Raw genomic sequence first — 10,928 nt, forward strand, 5'->3', positions numbered from 1 at the left:
TCGCCATAAACCGCTGTCAATGCAATAGGGAACAAGCCTCCATTCGTGGGTTAGAAATGCAACTTTAATGCATATATTAGCTGAGCGGTCCCCATGCAAGTACATGGGGGGGGGTCTGTTGAATCTCCCCATATGCGCTTTGGATTTTCCCGATCTATTTGGGTGATATAGCTCTAGATCTTCAGCTTCTACAAGAAAAAATAAGTGATTTTTTCTTTTTTGGAAGTTGACAAGAATGCATATGAAAGTGTTCACAAAGTACTTTAACCCCTTAATGACCATCGAGGTGCCCGGCACGTCACAGTAAAACAAGCAGTTAAGGACTATTGATGTGCCTGGCACGTCATGGGGTTAAATAAGTTTAGGAAGCAATCAACAGTGCTGCTGCAATGCCTCAGTATCGAAAAAGGTAGCAAGATGGTCTGGCTAGATTACAGGCTGATCACAGGTACCACAACTTTTTTATTCTCTAGATAAGATCGACATGTGGTGTGATTTCCCTTGTGCATTGTGATATCCCTTATACTGTTCTTTTCCTTTCTGTATTTCCCCCTTTGAAAAGCTGAATACATTTTAGGTTACAAAAATACAATGAAATATTTAAAGAATAAAATAAAAAGGTAATAGAATGTAAAAAATTAAAGATTCCAATTCCAAGAAAATGTTCAAAAAATGTAAAATAAAAATTATAATTTTTAAAAAAAACTTAAAATAGATACCCAAACACCGTATGCTCCTCTTGCTAAAACAAATTTCCAATTTTGAGGGGTCGTCTTATAATCAAGCAGATATGATATACATTGTAATACATTAGATGTATTGAGAGCAAGTTAAATGATATTATGCAGCTAAACAAAATCCTTATTTATTAATGTGTGTAAGAAATGCCAGCAGAGGGGTTAGCAGCTGCATATAAGAGGAATTGTTTAACTACTTAGATTTTCAGGGGTTTAGGGACGCAGGATTGAGAACAGCGGAATCTAAAATTGTGTATTCCATTCTGTACCAGATACATGATTAAGAAACGCAGACAGATGTATGGGAGAGGAGGTTAGCTGGTGACAGTAACAGCCTTCGTTATACTGTCTGAAGCACGTAAGCTCATTCTGATGAGTACATAAGTGTCATGAGACCTTAGCCAACAAACCCAAGGGACATATTGGATTGTGAAATATAGAATTTAGGTCATTCACTCTAGGAAAACTGTACATTTATCACCTTCCTTTGGCCTCTACATTGACACGTTGGTAATTTTTTAAAATAAGGGTGCCAGTCTTCCTGTCAATGTCTTCTTTGGCTTATGTTTGCTTACTGGTACCCCATGTGTAGAGAGGCTTGAGGCTTGCTTATAAATAAAGAAATCTATATACACTAGCATTCAAACATTTGGGGTCACTTAGAAATGGCCTTGTTTTTGAGAGAAACTAAAGTTTTATCCATTAAAATAATATGAAATGGATCAGAAATATGGTGCAAATGTTGAAAATGACTATTGTAGCCAGAAACGGCTGATTTTTAATAGAATATCTTCATAGGCGTACAGAGATCCTTCTCCAAGTCTGACCCGGAGTCTTCAGATGAAGCCCTACTTCCCTGGGTCTCCTGGTCCCTTTTCGCTTTCTTCAGGCATTGAGAGAGGAGTTAAATCCCACCCACTCCCCGCCCACTTCCACTCCTACTCAAGACAACACAACCATCTAGCCCCTCCCCAGAAGAGGGATTGCTCTGGATACCCTGCCTTGGTGGCATTCCCAGGTCTGCATAAAATCTATGAGTGATTACAATACTGCAAACTGAATCATAATTAGAGACAAAAAACACATCCCGGCTTTAGAATGCATTAAAGTCACTGAGGATATTAAAACTGGCCCCCGTTTTCTCACTATTAAGGGGGCTGTATAGATAATGGACTGTATGAGTTTGCAAGAAATAGGCAGGGGAGTGTAATATTATTTCATGCCCTACTTCTTTTAAATAGAACTGCTTTCCTCCGTTAGCTATTATAATGCCTCTGTTTTCTGGCTGGAAATATTACCTGTCAAAGCAGACTGTCAAATCCAGTGTTGGGTTCTGCACAATTTCCTTTCGCATTTCATATTCTGTGTTTCTTTGATCTTTTTTCATGCATAACCCAAAGATTGTGAGCAACACATTTAAACATTAGAGAATGCAATTAAATCAACTTTCCCCAAACCCAGCTAAATATGGCGGTATACGTATGCGTCTTATAGGGGAACTGTAACGTTCCATATAGTACTTAATACCACTTCTTACCCAATACAACTAAGTAATGCAATTAATCCTTTTTCTTCTTTTATTAAGTTATTTTTATTGGGCTAAACATGATAGCTGCGGTCGTGTTCAGCGGTGTTTTTATGTTGGGGCTGCGCTCGTCTTCTATCCATTGTCCATTCCATCGAGTGCAGCATCCGGTACAGCACGCTATAGATGCCAGGCCAGTCCTCCATAGTCTACATGGACCGAAAGGGAAATGATCAGAGAACTACTGCGTAACCACTGATCAGGCGGAGCTGCTATGACATCATAAGGCATGAGCACAGATTACATCAAAAGAAATGAAATCAACTCCACCGAGCAACCAAAAACATTCCAAGGCAATCGCCTCTCGTAGATCATGGGAACCGAAATTTTCATTGAACTCTTTGTCTTTCTCTTTGGCGGATGAAATAAACGGAAAATACAAATACGAACATTAAATAAAAATAATAATAAAGTGATAGATGGCTTTCAGTCATGGATTTAATTATAGTTTTCTCTTAGATGTTGACAGTTCTTCTTCCTAAACTCTAATTAACTACCTTAGGACAGAGCAAGGTTGCTACCTACAATCAATTATAACTTGGTGAAAGCTATTAGCTCATGCTGTGTTAGTAATCACATAGCTCCTACAAAAAATAAAAAAGGGAAAACACTGACTGTTTATTTTAATTGTTCGATCTTTCTGAGCATTTATAGTGCAGAGTTTTAAGGTGCTGTCCCATCTACACAGCTGAATGTAGCACATTAGCTAGGAATGGGGAATGCATTATTAGAAGCATCGTTCATACTTCTGCCGAATGCCCCAAACCCATGCCTCACTCATAATTTTTCCCAGGAACACTTACTTTTCATGAGACTTTGGTTGGTTGTTGCCGTATGAACTGACATTTTAAATGTGAGAGTTCTGCTAGAAGGCAACATATTTTTTAAGTGGAACATCTCCTTTAAAGAGAAAAAGAGAATACCGTCCATTATGCAACAAGTTGGCCGGTCTTTACTCCTAGATGATAATACTTCGCTAACTCTGCGTAGTGCAGATAATGACATAGAGACGCCACTTGTGAGTTTTCTATTTCAGCTCTTTGAAAGCCATTAAGCAATTTGAATTCATTTTTATTAACAGACTGCTCTGGGGCTCATGACGGAAAGACACAGAAATGACACGCGTCTTTTATTTAATAAACGCAAAGTAACTATAGAAGTTATGGACGTGACAAATGTATATTGGGAAAAATATATACAAATATATAGGAGACACTTCCTAACCACTGCAGAAGGGCTTCATTAGACCTCTATCATATGATGTATCCCTCTCTATCCCTATGAGACATTTCTATGGTATGGAAGTCAAAGACTCTGGATTTAAAGAAACATTGTAAAGGCTGGATAGCATAGAGCTTATATTAGAATTAAATATATGGACATCATGATGAACACTTTCCCAGTATCCTCCAGCAGCCACTTTTACAGTATGTTATCTGACGGTCATACCTGGGACTTCTAGCCTCTGGCTACCTGGAGCCCTCCACCTTCAGGAGGGGTGGCTTTGAGCAGCGGGGATAGTCATGTGAGGGGTAGGGGCTAGCCAGAAGGGACTAGATTGTAAGCTCACAAGCCGAGCCCTCTTAAATCTGTCAGTTCTAGTTATATATGGACTATAAGTAGCATTGCACACATATACACATTCATTTTATTTAACCTTTCCTTGAGATGATAAGAAAATATAGAATTGCTGTCAAAAACATTTAATAACATTTAAAGTAGCAATAAATTTAACTCATGTTGAGCAGTAGAATGTATAATTTTAGTTAAATTATGCAGTGCCGTGAGGTCACTGATCCCGCCGATATACATATAAGTGCCATCGTACAGTACAGTAATTATCTTTAGTGCGAGAAAAGTATTTTTTAATACAGAAAACTCTATATGCATTCCACCACTAGATGACAAAGTAACTGGATTAAACGTGTGGAAACGGGGAGGAAGAACAGATAAAGAAACAGAACAAAGTAAACTACAGTCATGGAGACACAACCAGGCCTGGACTAGCCATCTGGTGCAATGGGCAAATGTCCGGTGGGCCACAGGCCAACATTACTCCATACACATCCAGCACATAAGTAGCATGTAGCCTCTCATATCCAGTGTGGCCCTGAACACAACACATAGGATTCCATTTAAAGAGGAATTAAAGCATTGAAAGTTTGGCTTCACCCTAGGAAAATCCTCTCTCTGTATCACAACAATACAACATTCACTACTTGGAGCAAACCGGTAATGTCACAGTGATCATGGAGACTTTTTTCTTCACAGTCCATGCGTTCATCGAAAAACAACGTATAGAGGGCTTCACGCATCTTCTACGAGAAACCAAGGTCTCTGGTGCCCCAATCAAAGAAACTTGGGAAAAAAAGGTCCTCAATGGAGGGGCAATACGCTAAAACGGGCAGGGCATTAGTGGACAATGGACAGAAGGTGGCGTTAGGTAGACACCGAAGGGTTGGCAGGACCACCATTAAGCCCCTCTTCCTTGGTCCCTTACAATGCGTCTAAATGGCGCTCAAGGTCCTAGTCTACCTAACCTAAAATCTGTAAACGTGCAGCGCTATTAGGATTCCGCATTAACCCTGTAAAATGCTGTTTGGTTGACTATGTTACAAACTTGTATAAGCCCTTTAAAAAGCACCATATCCTGTAAAACAAATGATAACAAAATGCGATTTGAATTGGTAATTGCTTAGTACAGCTGTGAAAAAAGCCCGTAAGCATCCTCATCACGCCGCGCTTGCTATTACAATCTAGATTTCTGTGAATTGGTTTGTAGCTTCATATGGCTGACGTGTTTACACGGTGTCACGCGGACCAATGTATATTATTACTCATTCTTCCAATCTGATCCTCTGCTGTGGATATCGCTGATCAGAGATCCCCCAATTTACGATTTGGCTGTCTATAATGTTTGTGTATTTTATTTTGCTGTTGATTTTTTGATATTGTTTCATTATTTATTTAATCGAACTGAATTTGATTGTGTTTTAGCTGTCCGTGAGGGCCGTTTGGAATATATTACATGCATATACAATAAATGTTGGAAATGGCTGGGAGAGGAGATGAGAGAGAACTTCAGGACAGGACATTGATGAGGTAATGCTGGATCTTGCAATGGATGCCAACGTTCTTAGCGTCTGTAAGGTGGCCTCATTGCGCAATATCCAAAAAAGCACAAATTGACTTAATAAAAGCTGTGATGGCTTTGTAGATGGGGGTGTAAAAAGTGGGCACAGCATAAGTAAAAAGGCGTGAATAATGGGAATAAATATTTAGCGTACGGTCAGGACAGGGAGAAAGACCATAAGCCACATCTTCTCACTTCCCACTGCGTCCCTCACTGAAACGATACGTCGCAGCCAAATCTCTTTTATAGAGATTGCGGATGGAATGCGCCAATGTCGATTGAAAACCTCCAATACATAAAAACCTTAAAGGGACGTTTCAGATTGTCTTCAAATAGACCTGTATAGAATGATTTGTTCTTCACTTTTATAGAGGAGCTGCATGTGCAGCCTGCTAACCCAACTGGCACTGAGTTCAAGAAGAACAGCGCAACATCCACCTTGGGCTGATAGCTGAATTCCAAAGCAATCTCCCCCAAGGGATTGTAGGAAATTAAGGGAAATGTGCAAGAAACGTGCTCGGTAGAGGCAGGTGGGGCACCAGAGTTGGCAAATCAACAACTTCAAAATCAGTGTTAAATAATAAAAATTCCATTACGGAATCGACTTTTGATAAAGAATAGAGCCCTGTTAAAATAGACGGTTGCCCACAATATCTCCTGTGTTTGAAAAATATACTCTCTATCCAGTGGACCATACTTTTCTTCAGTTTGTATTTAACATGGTATACAGTTACTCTTCTGTGATCGAAAATCTTTTTATCAATTTTTTCTGAAATTAACAGCTTTCTTCTCCTGTCTTCATATGAAATAAGATGATAGCCTTTTGGCCACCAATTGACGGTTATTACAACACGCCAGAAATACAACTTCACCTGTTCTCTTGTCTAATTGTTCTCTTGATAAACTGCCGGACTGTTTTCAGGCTTTGTTGTAGGCTTATTACAAACTCTCGTCGCTTCTGGCTTTGGAAAGCCGATAAACCATCATCATGCCGTGACCGAAAAATATAATCACTTCTAAATATTTTTTGACCAGCTGCAACAAAATCAATAGTAATTTGTCTTGCTTCTGATGGAGCTTTAGAATTCACAGAGCTGATGAATCGCAGGATGAAAACAGTTGCCAAAACCGGACTGGGTTCTTGTGGAGGTTAATTTAGATTTCCAACATGCAGAGAATAAAAAGTCACGGAGGGCTATGTACAAGTGCTTAGTAAAGTGCATTTACCTCATTTGGCCAGAGGAACATTACCTGTCGCCACGTAAAAGCAAGCATCTGAGACACTTTCTATAAACATCCGCCATTCATTATGAGTCAGAATGGTTTAAGCTTTGATTTAAAACAATGTAAAATCTTAATACATTCTGGTTGTAGTTTTGTGGTCCATAAGACTTATCCATGATGTAAGGAACAGTACGTCAACAAAGCTTGATGGGGCGTACTGGAGAAAAGCAGCTGAAGACCTGGCGTCATCCCAAAACACATGCTTTTATAGTATAATGCTTTTCTAAAATGTTACATTTACATTCTTAACAATGTTGAGCGGTTAGCTGCCGGTGGAGACAGGAACAAGCTGAAGTAGAGGCTGCCCGCTTCCGGAAGGTGGATCCGTGCGGAATTTCATCCTGATCCTACCCTGTGGATGGTCTTCTACAGGTCGTACGGAGACAATGAATCTACGCCTGAAGGTCTCGCACAGGATGATGTAGATGAAGGGGTTAATACAGCTGTTCGCATAACCCATGCTGATTGCTACGCAGTAAGCGTAATGAAAGGCTAACGTGGGCTGATTCATGACCAGCTGAATTATCTGGAGGACATAAAATGGAGCCCAACAAAAAAAGAATACCAAGCAGATAGCTATAGCTGTCCTGGTCACTTTCTTTGTTCTGATTCTTGAACTCCTCTGAGCTGTTAGAGCTTCGGATGTCGCCATTTTCAGCAGAATCCTTCTATATGCCAATGAGATCACAGCAAATGGAATGGCAAATGCCAAAAAAAACTGATACAAAGTATACCAATAGATATCACTTTCCGGATTAGGAAGAGTTATTCCGCACCCCAGCACTCCTCCAGGCAGAGAGATTAGTCTAGCATACATCCACACAGGTGTAATACTTAAAAGGGACAGTACCCAGAGAATGCAGATCACCATAATAGCTATCGGTGGCTTTCTGTACTTTGCCGATGTAAATGGATAGACTGTAGCAAGGTAGCGGTCTATAGACATGGCGGTGAGGATATAGGTGCTTGTAAATTGGCTATTGGTATCCAGAGCTGTGATGAGGGTACACATGGTCTCTCCAAAGTGCCAAACCCCATTGCCAAGAAGCTGATGGATTAAGAAAGGCATCCCAAGAAGAAAGAGCAGATCTACCACCGAGAGGTTGATGATGAAGATGTCGGGAACACTGCTGGTGCAACGGAATTTTGACTTCTTGAAAACAGTATATATGACAACGCTGTTGCCAATTATACCCAGCAGGCAGATGATTCCAAAAACTGTTGGCATTATGACATTAGCGTAGGTGACATTTCTGCTAGGATCTGTAAAAGTAAGAAGATATGTAATCAAATATTCATATTCCACTAGACGACAAGACATTTTACACTAAGCTCAAATTAAATACATTTTTAATGATAATGTTGATATAAAATGCACTTAATGTCCCACATACGGCACCTCTAAATGTCTGGTTGTAAATCCAGAACTCCTCTGGAATGCTTAATTTCCAATAATTAAACACTCAAGAGAGAAGCATGAGATGATGCACATTTCTTGTGTCCTCCATTACCATTTTATCTACTACTGCACCGCAGCTATCTCTTTGGTTTAAGTGCAAAGATAAAAAATATCATAAACCACCAAGGGTAATCATGGAGAGGTTTGCAAAGGTGACAGCTACACCTGCAACAGCAACAGCTACCTGAGCTGCTCTCATCGGAAGAACGTGTGCCACCAGAAGTGTCTCGTTCCTCACTTTTAATTCCAAATATGCAGGTTAAACGTTACTAAGGTACTAAGGTGGCTTGGGCTCAAATGTATCTACCTTCCTCAAGACAAAATAATAATAATAAATATAGCCTGGAAATCGGGCGTTACACCTGATAAGATACTTCTTTGGAAACTCAAAGCAAAGAGCCTTCTGTACAGCCTGCGGTGTATACATCTGATCTTCTGTTCATAGTATAGCTGATCTTTGCAGTACCGCAATGGTGATTTCACAAAACCCAGAAATGTGAACTGAGGGAGAATTATCTGAGAGGGCTAAAGGTTTTTAGGACCCTACTCAAAAATGTATAGGAGTATTGCTTACATAATGGCTTTAATCGCAAACAAACCACAGAAGGAAATACGTATAATTTGTTTAAGCAAATGTGTAACAACAGGATAACCATAGGATACGAAACTACCATTTCTGCACACCGAGGAGGACTATTAATCAATAGTTCTCTAAGCAGTCGCTTAGGGGGACGGTCATGCTAACCTGTTTTTGGGGTATTTCTGATTGCTCAAAACATTCTCTCCTAGTGATTTGTGTTAGATTAAAAACCAAAACTATTCCCTGCCCCCCTTTTGATGTCCTCTCCTCTGTTATATCCCTTTTCCAATCCTTCTCCCATCCAAGTTGTTTATTTTGGGATTTATTCCATTTGCTGCATAGGCACCATGCATTACTGCTGTTTTTTTAGGTTAACATTTCAATATTATACATAATCACTGCCTGGTCTTGCCTCTTGGTGTACAATCCATTTTTATTTACTTGTGTCTGCTATGCACAGTAGTCCTGGGATCTAACTGTATATTCTCGTACCTTAGCGGGACTCATATTGGATGATTTTAACTTGTCTAGTCATATCTGTAAAGAACTAAGAAAAGTATATTTCCCCTGGCGTAGCTGGTGTGCCAGAAACCGGCCAGGTCAGGCATCTTTGAAGACTGTTTCACATAAAACTCTGCAACTCTGCAAGCAACAGTATACAAGGCGCTTTCTTAATCTGATTCAATGGTAACGCAATACATAGAATTCCCTAAAAAAAACTTGTTTAGTTGACTTGGTAACCAGAGGCTTCAATCTTCAGCACTTGGTTCCATTATGAAAAGATTGTTCATTCTAGTCACTTTGACATGTGTTTCAGATTGAGAATGTCTGATGTTTAAAGAGCTGTGTATGCCATAGGGTTATATTATAAGCCAATGTATGACAGTCTGTTAAAAAAGGTTATGAAAAGCCAAGGGATATGTGTTTCTCCAAGATCAATGCAACCACTAGAGGCTTCAAGTGCCTGGTTTATATGAGCCATTACTCTTAAAAATTCTACAGTTAATTGCAAATCCTTTCATCAAGTAACTAATAGAAAGCACTTTCTTACAAATACCAAGAAACTTTACTCTTTAGGCAAATTATCACAGCTGCACACTAGCTTGCCATCCACATAGCAGGAAAGAAACCAGTCTAGCCATATATATATATATATATATATATATATATATATATATATATATATATATATATTTCTTTTTGTAATCTCATTGAGTTAATTCAAAAAAATATCAGTTTTGGCATAAACCCATAAAAGAGTGATCACAAAAGCCCAGTGTAAGATGTACAAATAAATGTATGTATTGGAAGCTTATGTCTGCAGGTGTGCATGCCCTATTCCATCAGACTATACATACAGAAAGCTCTCTATTGGATATCTCTATACATATATAGACATATAGAGTATGTAACCCCCAGAATGCAGTTATGCAATACATATGCAACTCCCCAAACTGTCTTTGATGGGTAATTGAATATATTATATATGCATGTGTGTGTGTGTCCATTCACATGAATACACGTGGGTATGTATATATGTATGACTATGTGTTGACACATTAAATGTGTCTATTTGCTGTGTGTATTATGTATCTATATTGTGTCTGTATGCTGCTGTCTATTATCAATCCAATCTGTTTTCCAAAGCCACTTGTGAATGGTACAAACCAGCAAACAAGAGGTTAATCGGGATTTTCATCATTTCAACTCACCAAAAGAAGAAAAGTTGTGGAATATCCGTGAAGTGTTGTCTTGGAGATGAATATCTTCCCCAGGTTGTGCCTGTAAATCCATGCTTTCTGGGAGAGCCCCTGGACTGGCTTTATTAGATGCCTTATCTTTGAGTCACCAAATGTCACTGCCTGATTCATCACCTTGAATGTACTGGGAGAGCAGAGGAAATCCTGGTGTCTCTTCTCTCCCCCTCCACAAAGCTTCTTTCCCTGGGAGAAGCTGCAATCACAGAATATAAAATAATATTCCTTGCACCGCCCCCTGGCTAAAGTGACACCATTCTCTTAATAGCTGCCAACTGTCTTTATAAGCATGCCCCTGTTTATATAGGAGTGCCAGTCAGGGTGCCATGCAGTGCAATCCAAATGTTTGCTGGAAAACACTGCAGTGCTCAGAAGATGAAAAAAAAAAGTATC

At 39.4% G+C, this 10,928-nt stretch overlaps 1 protein-coding gene across 1 annotated transcript; it reads right to left on the reverse strand.

The window, feature by feature from the left end:
- Positions 1-6,967: 6,967 nt before the first annotated feature.
- MCHR1 (melanin concentrating hormone receptor 1) lies at positions 6,968-10,572 on the reverse strand. The gene is made up of 2 exons (XM_053471906.1): positions 10,491-10,572; positions 6,968-8,002 (listed from the first exon to the last, which is right to left on the reverse strand). The coding sequence occupies exons 1-2, from the start codon at positions 10,570-10,572 to the stop codon at positions 7,002-7,004; spliced, it is 1,083 nt and encodes a 360-aa protein (XP_053327881.1). The 3' UTR covers positions 6,968-7,001.
- Between the last annotated feature and the right edge of the window lie 356 nt (positions 10,573-10,928).

Source organism: Spea bombifrons, chromosome 7 (assembly GCF_027358695.1).
Source record: "Spea bombifrons isolate aSpeBom1 chromosome 7, aSpeBom1.2.pri, whole genome shotgun sequence".
Classification (NCBI taxonomy): Eukaryota; Metazoa; Chordata; class Amphibia; order Anura; family Pelobatidae; genus Spea; species Spea bombifrons.

Excerpts from the sequence above, each read along its gene's own strand:
- MCHR1 (XM_053471906.1), bottom strand. The coding sequence starts at position 10,572 with ATGGATTTACAGGCACAACCTGGGGAAGATATTCATCTCCAAGACAAC. Across the intron at positions 8,003-10,490 it reads CCACAACTTTTCTTCTTTTG|ATCCTAGCAGAAATGTCACC; the intron begins GTGAGTTGAAAT and ends TTACTTTTACAG.